Raw genomic sequence first — 19,566 nt, forward strand, 5'->3', positions numbered from 1 at the left:
CTGGTGTTTGGGCTCTATACTGGTTTACAGAACGGATATGTTCATCCATTATGGCAATTATCTCAATCATGTTGTTATGCATCTATCGTAATTCGTATAGGCGTATCAATGCCACATAGCTCACTCACCTTCGGACTACTGCAAACCTTCAGCCAACTCGACAATCGTCCGCGCTACCTCTTCCGAGCCTTCCTGGGGTGTCCAGTGTCCAACCCCATCTAGGAAGCGAAAGATACGAAGATCTGCGCAGGACACGCCGTGCTTCATTTTCTCAATGGCACCAGGCTCCTGGTAATTACCCCAGTCCAGCTTCCCAGAGATGAAAGCACAAGGCGGCTCGAGTTTCTTCCCAGCAAAGACCTCCAAGTCCTTGGTATATCGACCGCCAGCAGCCGTGCGCACCCGATACCAGTTCAACCCACCCTGAAAACCGGTGCGTCCATACTCAGCTGCATAAACAGCAAGCTCATCATCCGGTAGCCACGAATGCGAAGACATACCCTTTGATGGCTCCTCAGCCACATTAACAGCCACTGTGGCAGGCATAGTCTCATCCAAGGGCATGATATAATATTCAGGCAACTTCACCAATTCCTCAGCCGACCACTTTTCCAACGGACGAGGCCGATTTCCTGGCCAAGAACCGCTCTTCAGATGAAAATATCCACGCAAAAAGCGATGCATCTCCTCAGGCTCCAGATTTGACATCTCAGGACCAGCCCGTGCAGTCGAATAATACCACTTATAGTGCTTTCGTCCCAGGTCAGCCAAAGCTTCATGAATACCGGCAGCTGCAGCAGACCCTTCTGCACCGCCAGCACTACCTCCCCTCGCCGCAACTCTTTGACCAGCATCAGCACCACCACTGGCAGTATCAAACGGCACCTCAGGACTCCCATTGAAGGGATGGCTCATAAGCACAACAGAACGAAAGAAATCAGGTCTCATAAGCGCACACATAGCAGCCAAAACAGCACCACAGTCATGTCCCGCAACGCACTGTACAGAGCGATAGCCAAGTGCATGCACGAGTAGCACGATATCCCGTACCAGACTGGATAACGAGAAACTTGCGAGATCGACGTCCTCATAGCTGCTCGTGTCCCAGCCTGTTGTACGCCCAAAGCCGCGCTCGTCTGGGGCTACGGCGTGGTAGCCTGCTTCGGCGAGCTTTGGGAGTACGCGGCGCCAGGAGTAGGCTATTTCGGGAAAGCCGTGGAGGAGGACTATCAGGGGTTTCTTTTGAGTCCTTGTTTGTGGGTACCCTGCCTCCAGGATGTGGAAATTTAGGTCGCTTGTTTGGATGTAGCGGCTTGTTACACCCTCTGGGAGGGGGAGTGGTGGTAGGGAGGTGTTTGTGGTCATAGTTGGAAATGTTGATGTGGGACTCGATTTTGAGTTTGGGGATAATTGTAGGAGTCAAGGATTCAAGGATTGCAGGCAGGGCTATGTACATGAGAAATGGAGTGTCTAGGTAGCTTTTATATGGCAAACGACCGAGGTTAGCGATGAAGAGAGAGGGTGGAAGAACTATCAGCATAAACTCCTCGGTGCCTGACCCAAGTCATGACGCAACTTCAGATCTTCTGCAACTGCACGCTTTTCTTCCCACTTTTTTCCTTTTTGCGACAAGCCACAATTCCTGATTCAAATCCTTACTTTCTTTTCTCCTTGACTCCTGACTGGCCTTTGTCGATCGCTCCGAGTTTGCCGCTCCCCTTTCACTTCTCAATTCTCCTATAGCTATCTTCACCATCACATCCCAGATCTATCTAAGATCCACTCGATAGCCTCATCCACTTCATCCACTCCAATTTCGGAACCCCGGCGCTGCCTAACGCAGTGTCCGGCCGGCTACCCGATCTCTGCGACCTCACCCCGAGTCAACAATGGTCTTCGGCCGGCGCAAGAGAAGTGCCTCTGCCCATCACCAGGTGCGTTCTACGCGTCAAATCCCAGCTCCCACGGGCCCTATCCTGCAACTCACCGGGTACCCTGCACCTATGCATGAAACTGACGGCTCCTTTTGAACCAGCCACTCTCTCCGCCCGCGTCGCAATCCGCCCAGTCCGCCGCCAGCCATGCCTTCCTAAGATCACAACCGTCGACGAGCAGTTTATCCTCCGCGGCAGCTGCCGCAGCGCTACGCAACTCCACGCCCACCCCGACATCCATCCGAGATGTCGAGACGAAACGTATGGTCCAGCGGCGTGCCTCGACCCAGTCGCAGGCTAGCCCTGTTGGCGGTCGTCGCTCAGCAAGCGTGAGTGGGACGCTCCGCCGCTCGAGCAGTAACAGCTCGATGACTGCACGAACATTCCGCGAACAATCCCCCCATCGCCCAGCTACTAGCTCCGGACCTGTCGATGTGCCCCCGTTGCCTAGTCTCCCGACGCAGTATGGCCAGCGGAAACCCCCCAATGGGCGGGCAATGAGCATGGGACCGTCGATGCGGTCACCCCCGTCATCGCCGCCGCGGGCTGGGAGGGTGAATCGGGAGCAGGGAAGAGGCTCGCCTATCCACATTGATACACACCAACGGGTGACGAGTCTTGGGACGGTGCCAGAGTTCGAACGATCAGCAAGTCGCATTTCGGCGAATTTCTCCTATCCCAATCTTTCACGGCCGATTTCCCCGACGAAGGAACACGAAACTGACTCGTTGAACCTCGCCGGTGCTCTGCAAAAGTCTGCCTTGGAAGAGTCGGAACAGACTCCTAAGAAGAAGCCTAGGGCTCGAGTCTCTGGGAGTGTGGAAGGAAGTCCTGTTGCGAACAAGAACCGGGGTCCCTTGGCTGCCTCTGCTGCTGCCGAAGCACTTAACGCGCAAAAGGGTAGCCCCCAGCAGAAGACTCGCACCGAGCAAGTACACGATAAACCAGTCGAGGATGAATCCGACCAATTTACGGACAATGCAGGACCTATTGCGACCAGCGTAGCGGAGAGTGAACATCCGACCTCGCGCACTCTTTCTGAGGGGCGACCGTCGACAGTCCGAGAAGAGACGGAGCCTACGGAAGAAACTGTTGAAACTCAAGTTAGGCAGGGAAGAAATCGCATGACGAGTGCGTCACCAACGACCGATCACCTCGAAGCAGTCCCAGAGAAAGCTGGACATGCGCCACACATCCGTCAGTCGAATAGCCCGGGTCGCGCTCGTTTCTCGCAACTACTATCCGTGGCCGATGAGGGAAATCAAATTCACCAACCCCCTCCCCGCTCGGTATCTCCGTTCAAGTCCGCCTTAAAGCACCATCGAGGTAGTTCTCTATCCCCAGAAAGGAATCTCAGTACAACGAATCGAGCTCCCGCAGCTAGCGAGCTGTCTGATGGCGGTACCTCGGTGGCATCGGATGAAGGGTCTCGCTTTGGTACGAAGAAGAAGGCCCCCAAGGTCAGCTTTGATGATGAGGCTGAGATTGTAGGTGTGGCAGCTAGCCCTCCTACCTCACCAGAGGACTATACACCTGATTCACCACCGGGCGGCAAAGCCAAGAATCGCGTGAGTTTCTTTGGCAAGAAGAAGTCAGACCCTGCTACCCATGACGACGGCTTCAATGCGGTCATCAAGCCCCGACAAGCTCTTCCATCGTTCGGTAGTGTAAGAGGCAACCGAAAGGGCGGTCTCCAGAGATCGCCTATTCCAGATTTTAGTGACAACGAATCCACTTCCTCTGATAACGAGGCTGCGGCTCCGCCTGTGGCACTATCAAACGACCATGCCATCGGGAACATGCTCTCCAAAACTCAAGATCATGGATACTTCAAACCCCGCGATGTCAGTACTTTGGAGCAAATGTCCGTCAATGGTGCTACTGTGGGCACCGGCTCAGGTGCGGACAGGGAGTCGAAGCCAATTGGAATCACCGAGAGAAAGCCGTATTCCAGTATGAATTCTGATCTTTCTGTGCCTGATATTGCTATCGAACCAGCTACGCCCCCTCTAGACGACCCAAAGCGAAGTCTTGAGCAGCAAAGATCCAGCATGGATCAGTACAAGATTCCAGGCGGGTTCCCGCCTGGAAACTCAGACCGCAATCCTAAGTCCACAGCAAAGAAGACCAATGCTCAAGCTGTTATTGCAAGCGCCGTTCCAAATTTGGACGACGTGGATACTGAAGGGGAGTCTGGAGATAGTGTTTATAGCGATGCAGCTGAGGACATTGACGGCGATGGATTTGGGTCGATTAATGCTATTGTCGACAGCCGATCAGCTCCTAGGTCGGTATCGGCTTCGGACACCGCGAGCGAGAGTCGTGACGCAACACCGAAGGCTTTGGATAGAACTGCCATCGTGGACACCCAGTCGCGCGATGTGCCTGAGCAGGCTGAAGAGGTGCGCTCCGCCACTCCAACCCAGGGCTCGGTCAACCGAGAGGGAGAAGAATCCCCTATCTCGCCAGTCAAGGCTCGCAATCTTGAGTCCGCCTACCCACCGCTGCCAATTAACACCAACTTCCATGCCCCTCAAAATGAAACTATCGGAACTCAACCCAACGGGAAACAACGCCCTCTGTCTATGGCAGTTGGTCCAACATCTCGTGTGCAAGATCCTCGTTGGCCGAGCAATGAGAGTTCTCCACGGGATGGCAATAGCAGAACACGTCCCATGTCTCTTGGCCCTGCATTCCAGAAGCCACGACCTACGCCTCGCCGAACGATGTCCAGTGGAAGTGATTCTTCAAACAGCTTCACGCGTACTTCGCCTCGTGGAAATAGCGCACATCCGATGCGACGAACCATGAGAAACGGTGCTGCCCCAGTTGAGCGAAATGAGTCGCCCATTGACCACCGGCCTATGTCAGCCGCCTCGTCCAATGGTACGGGTACGATGCGCAAGACTCTCCGAGGAACAGGTGCTGGAAACGAGCGGTACTCGTTCTTCTCGACGAACAAGAAAGCACCCAGGGCGAAGGTCTCGAAACAGCCTCCCAAGGCCGCCGGCTCTACCCGTTTTGTGGATTCGGATGGTGAGGAAGACGAAGCTCGCGCGCGGACTTTCCACAGCCGATTCGAATCGAGCGACGAGGAAGAGCCTGGTACTAAGACCATGCGCCCGGTCCGCGGTATCCCCCGTCGCCAAGGTGCCGATGATGGTGACTCAACAGAGCTGGACGATAGCTCAGAGGAAGGCCACCGACAACAGACACAGCCAGCTGCTGCACCCAAGTCGATTCTTACTCCTCCCGGATCTCGTGGTAGAAATGAACCGCAGAGCATGTCCGGGATGGCCGCTGTCGCCAAACAACGCGGAATGTCACAAAGAGATCTGGAAGAATTTCTCCTGTCACCTCCACGTGGACGAAAGCCAGGTCTTCTCACGCGACTTGGTCTCAAAAAAGACAAGAACGTCGAACACAGAATCCGCAAGGCTGATGTCGAAAGTCCGTCACGACGAGATACACATCTAGAGCGATCGCGCCTGGAACGCGATCAATTGCGGGAAGATAATGTTGTGAACGGAACCCATGGCAGCACGGTAACAACTGTGACAGCCGGAAGCCCTGAACAACCACATCACTCCAAACTTGTGAAGAGGAGCTCCAAACAAAACACCACAGGCCCGTCTTGGCCCCTCCGCCCTGACCCAGCGGACGAAGAATCCCTCCAGTCAGCACCAGAGCAGAGCGCTATTGCTCCGTCGTCATCTCAACGAACCGAGAACTCCAACGAGCCGCAAATCAACGCTGCACCCGTGCACAATGGGACTGCCATTGTCAACGGCGACGATGCACGTGGTGCATCTCCAATTGGCAAGGAGCCCGGGCCAATTCGGCGCGAGAGCAGGACCGATTCACACAAAGACAGTACTTCGGAGATCACGAATCCCGACGACCATGGTCCTTCTGCACGCGATGTTGTGATTGCCGGCTCTGGGCGGAAGAAGCGATTCCCTATGCTCAGGAAGGCGTTCGGTCTGAAGGCTTGATTGCAGTTCTTTTCAACTCAAGGCGCAGATCGGTGTCAATAATGTCTATCAATGCTTTCTTCTTCTATTTCCTCTTTCTTTCTCTGTTCATCTTGTGTGTACGAGAGGTCTTATAGCCCCCGATGGCTACTGTTGCCCTTCGAAAATTTGATCCGATCTTCGACGTTATCTAATTTCTAATGAATGATATACGCCCTCGGTTTTGTCTCTTTATTCCCCCGCGTGAATCCTTATTCTTGTTGTGGGTATTCGTCCCACTTTTCTGTCTTTGCCTTTTGATCTGGAGATTTACGACTGTATGGTCTCTCCTCCCCTTTACTGTTCACCCTTCACTTGATACCTTCTTTCCTCTTTTCTTTCTCTCTTTCCCTCATTTCTTCTCATCTTCTGGTGTGGCCTATTGGAGTTATTCACTTACCTTCATGATACCCTCGTTCTTTATCTCCTCATATCCATGTACTATTTACTCTCGTTATCTGTGCCTCATTTCCATCCATATCCACTGGCCAGTGCTATATCAGCTATTTTGCTGGGGGGTAAATGATGGATGAGGAAAGACGGTGTGTCAGTCTGGTTGTCTTAGACTTTTCTTTTATAGATTTGGTCCATCAAATAGGTTTTCTTTTCTTATTATCATACTTATTTCAATCAAGCTACGGTTGCAGGATATCAAACATCTGTTGTGGAGGCATCTTTCATGATGTGTTTTAGTCTAAGTTTTCGGTGGTTAATAAAATACTAACATTATTACAAAATGGCGGAACTACTTGCCTCGAGCAAACCGACCACGGCTTTCCAGCATATCGAGCTAGAATACATTTTTCCATACCTCGGTGCAGATTTCCTGTTGGAGCCTCCCATATAAAGCATCCCGTCTTGGCTCCATGCCGATCATTCCTATCTCCGAGATAAAGAAAGACAATATAAACAAAATCATCATATCCCACTTCAAATCAACGCTATTGTTTACTGCAATAAGAGAGCTCACATCACCATAATGCGTCCCCAATTCCTGTTAAGCCTGACCGTCCTGGCCGGCACAACAATGGCCCAAATAACAACCCAACTATACAACTTCACCAGCCCAATCGCCATCGAAAACAGCGCCCTCCGGCCTAACGGCCACCTCCTCCTGACGACATTCAACAACGGAAGCCTCTACACACTCAACCCATCAACCCCAAACCCAGAAGCCAAGCTAGTCACCGCCCTCCCAGGCGCCACTGCAATCTGCGGTATCACAGCTATAGACACCGACAAATTCGTCATTGTAGGCGGCGTCCGCGGTTCATATCACTACGATAATGAGACACTGTACACAATCGATTTCAGCGACGATGCTGCAAGGCCAGTTGTGGATATCGTGGCGTATATCCCTGACGCCGAAATGTTAAATGGCATGGCTTCCCTTCCTACCCGGCCCTATATTGTCCTTGTCGCCGACTCAAGACTTGGTTCCTTGTTCCGAGTTGATACAATCACCGGACTGTCGGAAGTTGTATTCGCGAATTCCGCACTAGCCGCCCCGAGCAATGCTTCAATGCCCATTGGAATAAATGGGTTAAAGATCGTTGGTGAATATGTGTACTTTACAAATAGTGCGTTGAACATCTTCGCCAAAATCCCTGTTAGCGATGATGGCATGAGATTTGGTCGTGTGCAGATTATTGCGCGGTTGGATGCTATAACTAGTGGTTCTGACTGGGATGACTTTTTTATTGATGCTGATGGGAATGCGTATATCGCGCAACCGACAAATGCTCTTGCTAGGGTTACGCCTGCTGGGACGGTTAGTGTTTTTGCTGGTGGTGGGGATAGTTTGGATCTTGTTGGGCCTACTTCTGTGCAGATTGCTGCTGGTGGGAGGGTTGCTTACGTTACTACGAGGGGTGGGACGGTTTGGGGCTTTACTTATGGTGGGCAGGTTGTTGCTGTTAAGTTGGATTGAAGGAAGGGTGTTATTTGATGGGTGTTATTTGATGGATGCTATTTGATGGATACTATTTGATGGATGCTATTTGAGTGGTTGTAAGACCTCGTCTCTATAGATCTTACTTTCTTACGACAGATGCAAGGTTATATTACTTGTTTAGCAACATCAAAAAGCATGGCAATTAGAGACGCTCCCCTGAATGGGTGGAAGCCTCCAGAGGAGAAGAAAATCAGTAAGCGAAGTCAAAAAAATAAATACAAGTGTAGATGTAATCTATTCTAACATGTTTAGCAAAATATGAAGATCCCAAGGTTGGGGTGTTTGTCCCCTTGTCAAATCCTAGGAGGTACAATTTTCTATAATAGACTATACCAACCTATCTTTGCGTCGGAACTCGGCTCCAAAGAGCTTCAAACTGTCAGCAGAAAGAGCTCTCCGTGTCCCGGCTGCTTCAAAGAAAGTTCTGCGACCACCCTTGGAGGCTAGCGACCCCTTAAAGATGTATGAGAGGCAAGACAATGGATCACTAAACATGTTTCGAGTGAAGTTGAACTTGATAGAAGGTGCGTATATCACTATGTTTTCAGACTGAAACACGACATGCTTTTGTATCTGAGATTTTGCGCGCGATCAAGTCTAGAAACAGAGGCATGTGTCAGGACATACATGCCTGGAGGCTCAGGTGTCCTCTGCTTGCTTGCTTGCTGTTGGCAAGGAGCAATCCTTGCCAACGAGGCCGCCTTGAACTAAAGTATTTCCCAGTCGAGTGGCCACTCCCAAAACACCATACTAGATAGAATAAATTTCAACTTGATCACTCAACAACCCCGTTTTATTGTATTTTATTGCTTCTTGGTAGCTACTGGTAAGACTGTTCAACCCTACATTCAAGTTCAAGGAAATCGATAGGCTGCATCATCAGACCATTGAGAACTACGTTGCTGTGAGGCCAGAAATATAAATATCTTCTAAAAACCCCAAAGAATCTAGATATCACCTAAAAAGTATTGTGCTACGAGGCAAAAGTCGCTATAGACCATATAGACTACCGTTGTTGCGATATGAAATTGTAATATATCCCAATTAGTATGGTGTTTTGGGGTGGCCACTTCACCGGGAGATACGTTATTCGGACTTTGCGAGAAAAGTTATGTATTCAGGAGACTTCCGATGCTCGGCGAATTAACATTGCCAAGAAGTGCATGGATTTTCATCAATTAATACGCATGAAATATGATGACTGAATTAGTCCCAACCGAGATTATCAGAGGCAGATGCTGTAGGGTCCACATGCTCATCATAGGAGCTCTCACTCTACATGGAAAGTAAAGTAACCAGAGTATATAAACAACTGGAGTGATCCATGGATCTCTGCTTAGGGGTTTGCTTAGCTAACGCGAAACAAGGCCCAGGCACCAATTAGAACGCCAAGAGAGGAAGGTATCAAGATGACCATTGCCGTCAAAACAAGTTCTCCATTCGCCCTCCACCTTCCTTTCAAGTCAACAATACATCACCGGCACATCACATCTCCATAAGTAAACTTGAAGGTGTCAGGATAATTACAGGTCTACAAACAATGCTCATCTCATGCATCAGGCCACAGACTTTGCCATTGCCATTCTTCGTCTCATTTTCTTAGCGTTTTTCCCCACTACTGCAGATAGCTTTGCTTTTGTTCCGGGTGTTCGCTTTCTGGCAGATGCCAATAATGTCTCAGAAAATGGCAGTCAACTGACACGGCTGGCAGCTTTACTTTAACTCTACTGAGTTTAGAGCGACCCACACGTCGGGGTTATTGTTGATCCTACGAGAACGAGGCCAATAACCCAAAAAGACTCCACAAAACGGTCATTTGGAGATCAAACTCCGATTTAGTGCGAAAACCGAGCCATCTCCGTGCACTACTGGAACCTTACCGGGATTCACACAATTCGAGAAATACGTACATATCGGTATTAGTGGGGTTAGGCATAACTTCGTAGTGAAATCCAGGGGCAAACTCGGCTAACCTCCGAGGTAAAGCGGCATATCTTCCCCCAGAAGTGAGATAAAATCGCAAACCATTCATCTCAAGTTCTATCGAACTATTGACTATTACAGAAATGGCTGCCACTCAAACAATCACCGTCCCCCACCTAGGCGGCGTCAAGGCCGGCTACGCCTTCGCCAAGGGCCAATACGATCCCACCAAGCCAACATGCGTGCTGATTAATTCGATGTGCATGACCGTGTCTCTGTACTATGAACAGTTCAACAACGACGCCCTGAACGATGCCATGAACCTGCTTGCCATCGAGCCGCTAGGACATGGCTCGACCAGTTCCCCTTCTGAGCACTTTACGTACTGGGATTCCGCCCACATGGCCTTGCAGGTCATGGACCACTTTGGGATTCAGAAATCCTTCGTGCTGGGCACAAGCCAGGGCGGGTGGATCGTGACTAGAATGGCGCTTCTGGCCCCGGACAGGGTAGGTGCCCCTGCTCATGCACAGCCGTTTGACTTAAAGCTCAGATAGAATTAACCTTGCATATTACTAGATACTCGGTCTGATGCCTCTTGGAACCTCCATGGATTATGAATCTCAGGAATCGCGCTCCAAGAACTGCTGGGACCCCGCTGCGAATCTCACGGTATTTTACGAGAAGTGGACTAGTCCCTCGGCTACACCCGATTTTGTTGTGGATGATGTCTGGTGTGGATTGGTGGGTGGAATTGGCTTCGGTGCCGCTGCCACCGCTGAGCGATCTGCATTCTGGACTCAAACTTTGAAGGATGTATACAAGGGCGATGAGGGCCGGAAAAAGGTCCGCATGGCGCTCAATTGTCTGCTAGAGAGAGACGGACTGCTGCTCCGGATCGGTGATATCAAATGTCCTGTTCATTGGCTACAGGTGAGTCTTGCATTACCCGTTGTGGAAGATCTGCGCATTGACAAATCGATCAGGGTACCGAAGATGTTCCGTTCTCGACGATCGTGCCGGCGGAGCACATTAAACGTTTCACCTCGTCTGTGGATGCTAAACTTGTGATGATTGAGGGGGGTGCGCATTATCTCAATGCTACCAACCCCAAGGAGGTAAATGAGGCCCTGTTGGCTATGGTCAAGAAGTACGGTTCCGCTACTGCGAAGAGTCGATGAAGATAGTAGATAAAACCGTTCAATGAACCATGGTTTTGATTCCAATTAAAGTATTAAGGTATTTGCTACCACGTTTGAGAATCATGCCAAGAGGATGATATGACATCGGCCCGGCTGGACGGTCTTTGATTTGATGGTGTGGGTCAAATTCTTGTAATTTTGGTGAAATTGGCTGCTTCTGTTTAGATGGTGCTAAGGTGTGGAGTTTGCATATTTTTTTTCGCCAAAACGCCCCCTTTCAAATCCAGCTTAGGGGTTACACGCCCTACACAACGCCATGTGGATAATCGTTTTGGCACAGCGTCGTTGACTATTGGTCCTCGGTTCCTGAACTTATAATCAATGCTGAGAAAAAGGGAATGAATGCCCAACCGGGAGGTTCGGGTATTGGTTGACAGCTGCTAATAAGGTTCAAACCTGAGACGCCGAGCTTGTCAGTGTCAAAAGTACGATTCCTGGAGCCATTTACAATACGATTTCATGCCGAGTTCATGCCGTGATCTACAAGAAAAATGATCCTGCAGAGAAAAAATTATGTATCTACCTCAACATGCAAGGGACTTTTTAGCGTCCGATTATCAAGACAGACCCCAGGGACCATATACCGTGGCCCCCAACGAGATTGGAGACCAATAAACTCAGTCTATATTAAATTTTATTGCCTCCCAGCATTTGCCGAGCTTGTTCTACTGCAAACTTTCCTCGCGTCATGGAAAGCAATCAGGGCAGTCTGCAGCCATGGACCATAGCTACTGTGGCTTCGGTCACGGTGCTGGCATTTGTGACTGTTTGTCTTCGACTACTCGCTCGTTATGAACGAGGTCAAAAGTTATGGTGGGATGACTATACAATCATCTTTTCTATGGTTCGCTCAATCCCCCACTCCGGTCTCAATCGCATGAATGCTGACAGTCGGAAAGCTATGGAATTTCATTGTCGTTGGGTTCATCTACACCATGGTCAAGAAGGGCATGGGACTTCACGCAGGTACTCAGGTACCAATGGAAAACGTGGTCATGATTGCAAAGTACCTTGTCGCTGCCGAGGTTCTCTATGTGTTCAATCTCGTTTGGACCAAATTGAGCATTCTGCTTATGTACTATCGGATCTTCCGCTTCCCATACTTCAAGACATGGGCATACATCATCGGAACCTTCGTCATCCTTTGGGTTATCTGCATTACCTTCCTTTTCATCTTCATTTGTGTCCCCGTCCAGAAGCTATGGTATCCCGATATTCCAGGGCGATGCATCAACCAAGTTAGCACATGGATCGCAAACGCCGTCTCAACGATCGCAACCGACGTCGCCATTCTCCTACTTCCGATCCCACAAGTATGGAAACTACAACTTCGAACCTCAGAAAAGATAGCCGTGTTGATCGCATTCAGCTTGGGATTTTTGTAAGTCACTAGTTTTTCCAATCCCAAAAAAAGAACCCCCCAAATCTAACCTCCCCAGCGTCGTCTTCGCCTCCGCCTACCGCTTCTCAGTCCTATTCAGCTACAGCGCCCTAGATTCCTCCTACACCCTTGCCCCAACAGTCGGCTGGACAGCCATCGAAATGTCAGCGGGTATCATCTCAGCAAACCTCCCAACCCTCCGCCCCGCTCTGCGCTTCATAGCACGCATCCTGGGTATCAACGGTAGCGTTGTGGCCCTTTTTAGAAGCACAAACGGAACAAGGACAAAAACCACAAACGGCGCCACTGAACCTTCACAAACAGTAGAGAGTACCGCCGCTATCATTCAGCACTCCAAGCATTCGCATCGCCATTCTTTCTATCATTTACCCGATGAATCAGACTCGTTGTCTGAGCAGAATCGTATGGATGCTGCGCTTAGACCGAGCTATGATCGGACGAAAACTTTCACTCGGGTTCAGGGTCAGAAGATTGTTGGGAGGCGCTCTGATGAGGATCAGATTCCGTTGTCTGAGATTCGGGTCGATAAGGAGTTTACGCAGACTTCCACTGGTTGAGGGGTGGCGATTTCATTTAAATTTGTATTATACTTCCGAATCACTTCATAGGGTGCTTCTATTACTTTGGTTGATTACTGGCGGGCTGGGATTGAACAGGAAGGGAACGGGTTAGAGAATGTACATGTACTTCTATACCATTTGGCGGCTTTCATGCCTTGGAAGTTAAGATGGATGTATGTGTAGGAATATCGGTCTGCATATTGAATGAAAATTGCAGATGAGATATTTACACGTCATTGATTCCCCCTCGTAGTAGTCATCTAAATCTAAATCCTTATAGTACAAACAAGGCTATCAGAGGACCACAATGGAGTAGGGAACACTATAATCAGGCAGAACAGGGAACTGATACATCTCCAAGTTCTCCTTTCTGGCAGCAGCCCAGGCACCCAGGGTAGCAAAGAGTTTTGCCACATTCTCCTCCTTGGAGAGGTCGATGGGCTGCAATCCATTGCCCATCTGCGTGATCTGAAGACCGGCCGCACCAGCTGTGGCGCCAAAGTCCAACATGTTCAGCTTTTGAAGCAGGGCACCTTTAACCTGTCCGGACAGGATATGTGCGCAAAGGTTTGGCTCTTGGCAGAGAGCGCGGCCAATACCGACTCCGTCGACTGTGTTGAGCGCTTTGACCATGCCCTCGACAGTCTTCAGACCACCTGTCACGTAGGTCTTTGTCTTGCTCAAAGCAGGGACGATGAGCTTGGCGAATTCCAAAAAGAACTGGTTGACATTAGGATAGCTCTTTAGATGGTTCGAATCTTTATAGACGAATGGGGAAGGAACTTACTGCTTCCCGCTCGATGGTCGACTCCCGCTTCTGGTTAGCCAAGGGCCAGTTCTCATAAGTGCCACCAGACAACTCGACAAAGTCGAAAGCATGTTCCTCAAGAGCCTGGCAAAGCTCCTTGGCCTCATCAGGCTGGAAGCCCTTCGCCTGGAACTCAACACTATTGATCTTGATACCGACAACAAAGTCCTTACGAACTCTCTTCGCGATCTCATCTCTAACCTCCAAGATCAACCGCATACGGTTCTTCAAGTCACCGCCGTACTTATCAGTTCGGAGGTTAGTAGTAGGAGACAAGAACTGGCTAAGAAGATATCCATGAGCACCGTGCAGCTGGATACCATCGAAGCCAGCCTTATCAAGGTATTCTGCAGCATGAGCAAAGCCGTCAATGACATTGGCAATGTCCTCTTCGGTAGCAGCACGGGGCTTAGCAAATGAACCCATCGTATCAGCCTTCAGCTGCACATCACTGGCACTGATTGGGTTCGGCTGCAGGTACTCGGGAGTCTGACGACCAGGGTGTCCAACCTGGGCAATGATGAGACAGCCCTTGGCCTTTCCGGCTGTGGCGAGGTCCTTGAAACGGTCGAACCGCTCGCCGGAGAACTCTGCCTTTTGCGGAATCACTGGGTTTCCGGCTGCTTCTAGGTGGCCGGGGTCGATCATCACATTTCCTGTCAGGTTGATTCCTATTTGGCCTTCGCCCCAGCTCTTGTAGGCTTGGATCAGTTCGGCTGAAGGGATACCACGTGCATTGACATCTTTGAGAGAGAATGAGGCGAGACGCTCACTCATAGCACCCTTCAGGAAACGGTTTGGTGCACTGCGGCCGGAAAATTCAAATTGCAGGGGTTGGCCCAGAGGACTGGCGTCGACATCGGCGCACTCAAGTCGTGGAGTGGAAGACATCTTGGATAAGCTTGACGTTTGTGTGGTAATTATGTCCTATACAAAGAGTTTGGGAAGAATTAGGACTATGGATAAATTATGTGATGCGATACTTATACTTTAAAACGACTTATGTGCACATTTTGTGTTCAGAACCAAGATTCCAAGGTTATCTCCTGATAATTTATAAGCAGTTCCATTAAATTCCAAGTGCAGAGCGCCACAGGAAAAGTGGAGCGGTTTCAGGGAGCGGTTAGATAGTTGTCCCAAGGCCGACTTTTCGTCCGTCTGTTGAGAAATGGACGCGATGATAGCCAGGAAGAAATTTCAGGATGATCTGAAAACTTGCACTATAGCACTTGACTTATAGTGTTAATGGCGTCGAGAGTCCTGTTGCCTACCTTCTCGTCTGTCTTGGACATCACGGAACCGAAGACAGGTACAATAGCAGTGGCAAACTTGCTCGGAGTATACCGAAAAGGGCATAGACACTGGCCTGCATTGTTTATTCTGTGAGTAGTACTTTTGTCCGTAAATATCTAATGTGGTGGGCCGAGGTTTAACTTATGCATAATTGCAATGGAAAATTCTTCATGGTCCAGTGAGATCATGGTATTGTTGATCGAGGGACAGGCTGGAACATTTGCTCAGCACATAATGAAGAGGCATAGTTCACTAACTATGGGCAGCAATTTATTTAGCCCTCTACCATTAGGCGGCAAATAGGAGCTGCTATTCATCCACAATGTTGAGGCACCACGCTAGTCCCAATGAGGTTCGTGTGGGATATGTCTTGGCACTCAGAGAACCGGGAATATCAATGCCCGGAGATCGCCAGGTATCTTATCTAGTATACATATGCACCTGGATATAGCGACAACAAGGAACATTCAGCCCTAAATGGCTGGATCCATGCCAATGCAAAGAGAGGCCAATGATATGCATAATATAGGCCAATGAATGTACCATGGTCTAAGAATACAGCGGTGACAAGTGTCCCACCAATTAAAATAAGAATACGCAAATGCAAACCACGCGCTAAGCTGACCGAAAATGAAAAAAAAAAAGAAGTCTCAGCCCTACGCAGCAGCGCCATTTCCATGCTCATACGGAATGAGACCGGCCTCCTGCTTCAATCGGGTGACAACAGGTCCCAGAGCGAAATCGCTCTCCATGCTGCTGTGGGCTGCGCAGGGGCTTTGCTTGATTGGGAGGAGCCAATCGGTGATACTGTATCCCATGACCTGTTGGAGGTTTTTGAATGGGCTGCCGAGGTCGAAAGGGTTTTCACCTGGGAGGGTGTGGAGAATTGCGAAGACGTGCTTTTCTCCGGTGGATGGGTCTGTTTGCGGTCTGTCTGGTGTTGAAGGGATTGCGGGGGGGTAGGATACCATGCGAAATGTCGGGGCCCAAGGGGAGTCTGTTGTCCAAAGTCTGTCGGTTAGGTGTTCTGGGACTCGGACGGCTAGGGTCCAGACGACTGAGCGGCGGTTTAGGTTTTCGATTGTTGTAACGTTGAGCATGGCCATTTGAACGGAACTGAGGGTCATTCCTGCTGTGAAGAAGCCAAATAGACCAGCCCTAGGCTACGTTAGTATTGTTGAATCCTAAGAGTGGATTTCAATGCGACTTACAGTCCGATGCAAACACACCAATGAGGGTTTGCTCCTCCGGTCTGGAAAATATTAGCGTAAGACCAGGCGGCATAATTTATCCCGTATGTTGCCTACCTGGCGTCGTATCTCTGCCGTGAAATAGGCAGACACAATGAGAGTAAAGGTACAGTACACACAAGTGTAAAAGACGAATTGAATGAATAATTTGAAGGATGTTTCCGAGACCACACCTCCAACCCTACAGTAAGTCAGCAAAAATTCAATTTTCATCGCAAAAAAGCATGTTACCAAGGGCAGAAATGATCCATTTTTCGCACACAGCGACCCAGTTCACGGCAGTGGTGCGACCTGTCCGGTTTGAATGTGCAGCATGTTGTACACCACGGCGGCCGGCCATCATCCTGACAAACGAAAATGTCTTTTGTGTAGAACTTTTCCAGATTAGAAAAGCTTGGCTGGGTTGCATCGCTTCCAGCGTTGGCAAGCACCCCTCTCTCCGCATCGTCCTCGGGTTGCAGCGGTTTCTCAGGGTCCGGGGCTTTGCGCGAGCTGCCCCTCCGACGGCGGCGCTTCGGATGGGAACGCTTCGGGTTCTTCTCCCTTTCATCTCCTTGTATTCGCTCCGCACTTAGCGGCAGGTAACCGGGGTTCCATAGCACGTGGTAATAGAGATGTAAATAAGTGACAACCATCGGAATCAGGAGGACCCAGTAGATCGCGAGAATCGCAGCGCCAGCGCCGACTCGCGGGCCTCCATTATAGAACGATAACGGGTGTATTAAGTAGTCGACTTGGGTCCGCACCGTTAGCTTTCTCTCGTTCGGCTCCAGGCAGCTGTCAAGCGTGTTACTCACTGCATAATGGTTTCGTGATGGCGTAAGAAGCGTAGGTGGTTGCGCCGAGTAACACGGGCGGAATGAGCCTGGATACCACGACATTCACGCGCTTCTGCGCTTGAGACGCCATCGAATATTCGATACAATAACATATGTAAGCGCAAGATAGGCCCGGCCGGAGTTGGATATCAGGAAAGGTAACTCACAAACAGTGCAAACATCTGACGTAATCGTTGCAAATCCAGGGCGGCTCAAGTAGACCCATGGTTCGAGGGACATCCGTTTACCCTTGCATTTCCTTCTCTCTGTACTTCAAGACTTGAACCTCGTAGATGCCGGTGTACCGATTACTCACTCTCACTTGTTCAGATCCCAGCTGCGACCGTCAGATATAGCTGAATGGCTGAATGTCGGATCACCCGCTCTGGAAATAGACAATATAGTACCATTATGAGGTCAGAGTGCACATGGTGAAGTGAGATTTTGGAATTAAAAATCAGCCTTGACCCGTGGACGTTTCACGGCATGTTGCTTCGTAATCTCGAAGTGTCATCAGGAACACCTCCAAAAGCCAATGAAACGATATGGAAGGCATGTTAGAGCTTGGAGATGTCCTTAGGCAACAGAGGGCTTAGCGGAGCACCTGACTCGACTATGACTCTTTTCACTTTTGGCGCAAGCGCTGCCTGGGAAAACAGGAGCGGTGGGGAATGAACAGCACCAATTGAAGCACACGAGAACAAGGCATCGAAGCAAGCCGAATTCTAGACGGACGATTGTAGACCGTTATTTCGGCTCCGCCGAGTCAGCCAGATTGCCCCGAAGCTCATAGTTTCTCCCGGGTAAGAGTGCCTATGGGAGACGGTGTGCAAGCCTTTGCTTAGCCCTGAAGTGGATGCAGCGGGACCCGTTGAGTCAAAACGCCGGGCATCTATGATTCACTTCCTCTCCCGGTATCTAGGCACAGGCTGACTTTGGGCAAATCGCAGCCCGGGAATCTTACACTAAGCCACTCGGGCGATCTTTTGGGAATACCCATACCCCGGATGATGTGCAACTAGACAGCCTCTCACCCATGGCCCCAAAATATGACTGCCCCGGGTTAACGCCCTTTCTCCCCTAATCCACCTTTCCTAATACGGCGACAAGGCTGCCTGGGGCTGTTGACTATTGCTGGACACTGCCTTGCGCTGCTAATTGATACCTTAAGTATTCCATTCTTCACGTCAGAATCCTATATAGTTCCTTCGTTCCCAGGCTTGAAATCTAATTTATCCTCAAACTCAATCCATCCAAACCAAGTCTTGTATAACTCCAACGATCCAAGCCATACATCTCGCTCTACTATATAGAGCCCACTTGCATCCTCGAAGTTCCCAAAGCCCGAAGCAATCCAATCTGTCTTTAATCAACATCCAAACCACCAAGCCTATAACCATCATGGCTTCTTTATGGTACTGCTGTGGCTGCAACTTCGGCCCTCACAACTCCTCTCTCTACGACTCCTGCATTCAGTGTGGAGTTCGCCGCTGTGCTCGCTGCACTGAAGAGAAGATCTCAGACAGCATCAACATGGACTTGAACATGTCCTCCCACTCGCACTCCCACTCCCACTCGCACAGCTGCGACATCACATCACCATACCCAGCCGCCGTACACATGGACTCTCCTCACACAGGAACCATCAACACCAGGGCTATTCTCCCTCAAGTACCAGAACTACCTGGTGTCCGGCCGTTACTCCGCGCAGAGGACAGAGACATGTCGTCGTCTTCACTAGCGGGTGCACGAGTCCACGGTGCAACGTACATGTACATCTGTTGCAACTGCGGTGATGGACCTAAGATCTACAACGTTCAGCCCAAATGCATTGAATGCGACCACGTTGCTTGCTCGAGCTGCACCAATGTCAAGTGAGATTGCTGCATTCTACAAGGATTGATGACTATGATTACAATGGTGAGCATATCCCTCTCCACTGGCTTGTTTTATGGGAGCTGACTCTCGCGCCAGTGTTTCCAATATTTTCTATATCTCTGTTTCTATTTCTGTTCATGCATCTCTGCTTATGGGAATGGTTCCTATGTTCACAGCGTCAGCATATACCAGGTGTATTTTGTTTGGGGATAGAGTGTATACTTGGCTGGATTTGGTTTAGCGTATGGGGCTGGATCCCTGTATGCCTTGGATGTTTTTTTTGCTATTTATTACCTGTTGATTATATGACATATTTAGAATCTATCCTCTTCTTATTATTACTCTATTTCCTACTCACCGTTTCTCTGTAATCTCTACTATTCCTCTACTCGGTCCCCGACTGCGCCATGTAGAATGTAGTCATAGTAGCGCCTGTGATCTTCACCAGGGAAATATGCAAACCCCTGTTCAAAGCCTCAACCCGGGCAAGGGTACGTAAAATGAATTTACCCAGCTGATCAATTTTATGGT

General features: G+C 49.8%; 8 protein-coding genes across 8 annotated transcripts; 5 read left to right on the plus strand and 3 right to left on the minus strand.

Annotated features, from left to right (window-relative positions):
- Positions 1 to 135: 135 nt before the first annotated feature.
- Positions 136 to 1,365, minus strand: N7508_002006 (alpha/beta fold hydrolase; the record flags this gene model as incomplete). Its single annotated transcript, XM_058460072.1, has 1 exon — positions 136 to 1,365. One exon carries the CDS (start codon positions 1,363 to 1,365, stop codon positions 136 to 138), a length of 1,230 nt encoding a protein of 409 aa, XP_058323604.1.
- Positions 1,366 to 1,889: 524 nt separating this feature from the next.
- Positions 1,890 to 5,929, plus strand: N7508_002007 (uncharacterized protein; the record flags this gene model as incomplete). The annotated part of the gene is made up of 2 exons (XM_058460073.1): positions 1,890 to 1,934; positions 2,036 to 5,929. The coding sequence occupies 2 exons, from the start codon at positions 1,890 to 1,892 to the stop codon at positions 5,927 to 5,929; spliced, it is 3,939 nt and encodes a 1,312-aa protein (XP_058323605.1).
- Positions 5,930 to 6,926: 997 nt separating this feature from the next.
- N7508_002008 (uncharacterized protein) lies at positions 6,927 to 7,877 on the plus strand (the record flags this gene model as incomplete). The annotated part of the gene is made up of 1 exon (XM_058460074.1): positions 6,927 to 7,877. One exon carries the CDS (start codon positions 6,927 to 6,929, stop codon positions 7,875 to 7,877), a length of 951 nt encoding a protein of 316 aa, XP_058323606.1.
- Positions 7,878 to 9,967: 2,090 nt separating this feature from the next.
- Positions 9,968 to 11,005, plus strand: N7508_002009 (alpha/beta fold hydrolase; the record flags this gene model as incomplete). Its single annotated transcript, XM_058460075.1, has 3 exons — positions 9,968 to 10,333; positions 10,404 to 10,757; positions 10,811 to 11,005. The coding sequence occupies 3 exons, from the start codon at positions 9,968 to 9,970 to the stop codon at positions 11,003 to 11,005; spliced, it is 915 nt and encodes a 304-aa protein (XP_058323607.1).
- Positions 11,006 to 11,714: 709 nt separating this feature from the next.
- On the plus strand, positions 11,715 to 12,985 carry N7508_002010 (uncharacterized protein; the record flags this gene model as incomplete). Its single annotated transcript, XM_058460076.1, has 3 exons — positions 11,715 to 11,870; positions 11,926 to 12,407; positions 12,466 to 12,985. The coding sequence occupies 3 exons, from the start codon at positions 11,715 to 11,717 to the stop codon at positions 12,983 to 12,985; spliced, it is 1,158 nt and encodes a 385-aa protein (XP_058323608.1).
- A 297-nt stretch (positions 12,986 to 13,282) lies between these two features.
- N7508_002011 (NADH:flavin oxidoreductase/NADH oxidase family protein) lies at positions 13,283 to 14,687 on the minus strand (the record flags this gene model as incomplete). Its single annotated transcript, XM_058460077.1, has 2 exons — positions 13,283 to 13,729; positions 13,776 to 14,687. The coding sequence occupies 2 exons, from the start codon at positions 14,685 to 14,687 to the stop codon at positions 13,283 to 13,285; spliced, it is 1,359 nt and encodes a 452-aa protein (XP_058323609.1).
- Positions 14,688 to 15,745: 1,058 nt separating this feature from the next.
- On the minus strand, positions 15,746 to 17,248 carry N7508_002012 (DHHC family palmitoyltransferase; the record flags this gene model as incomplete). The annotated part of the gene is made up of 5 exons (XM_058460078.1): positions 15,746 to 16,247; positions 16,301 to 16,341; positions 16,397 to 16,520; positions 16,571 to 17,072; positions 17,137 to 17,248. The coding sequence occupies 5 exons, from the start codon at positions 17,246 to 17,248 to the stop codon at positions 15,746 to 15,748; spliced, it is 1,281 nt and encodes a 426-aa protein (XP_058323610.1).
- A 1,310-nt stretch (positions 17,249 to 18,558) lies between these two features.
- N7508_002013 (uncharacterized protein) lies at positions 18,559 to 19,035 on the plus strand (the record flags this gene model as incomplete). The annotated part of the gene is made up of 1 exon (XM_058460079.1): positions 18,559 to 19,035. The coding sequence occupies one exon, from the start codon at positions 18,559 to 18,561 to the stop codon at positions 19,033 to 19,035; it is 477 nt and encodes a 158-aa protein (XP_058323611.1).
- Between the last annotated feature and the right edge of the window lie 531 nt (positions 19,036 to 19,566).

Source organism: Penicillium antarcticum, assembly GCF_028974205.1.
Source record: "Penicillium antarcticum strain IBT 31339 chromosome Unknown utg000002l_segment0_segment0, whole genome shotgun sequence".
NCBI lineage: Eukaryota > Fungi > Ascomycota > Eurotiomycetes > Eurotiales > Aspergillaceae > Penicillium > Penicillium antarcticum.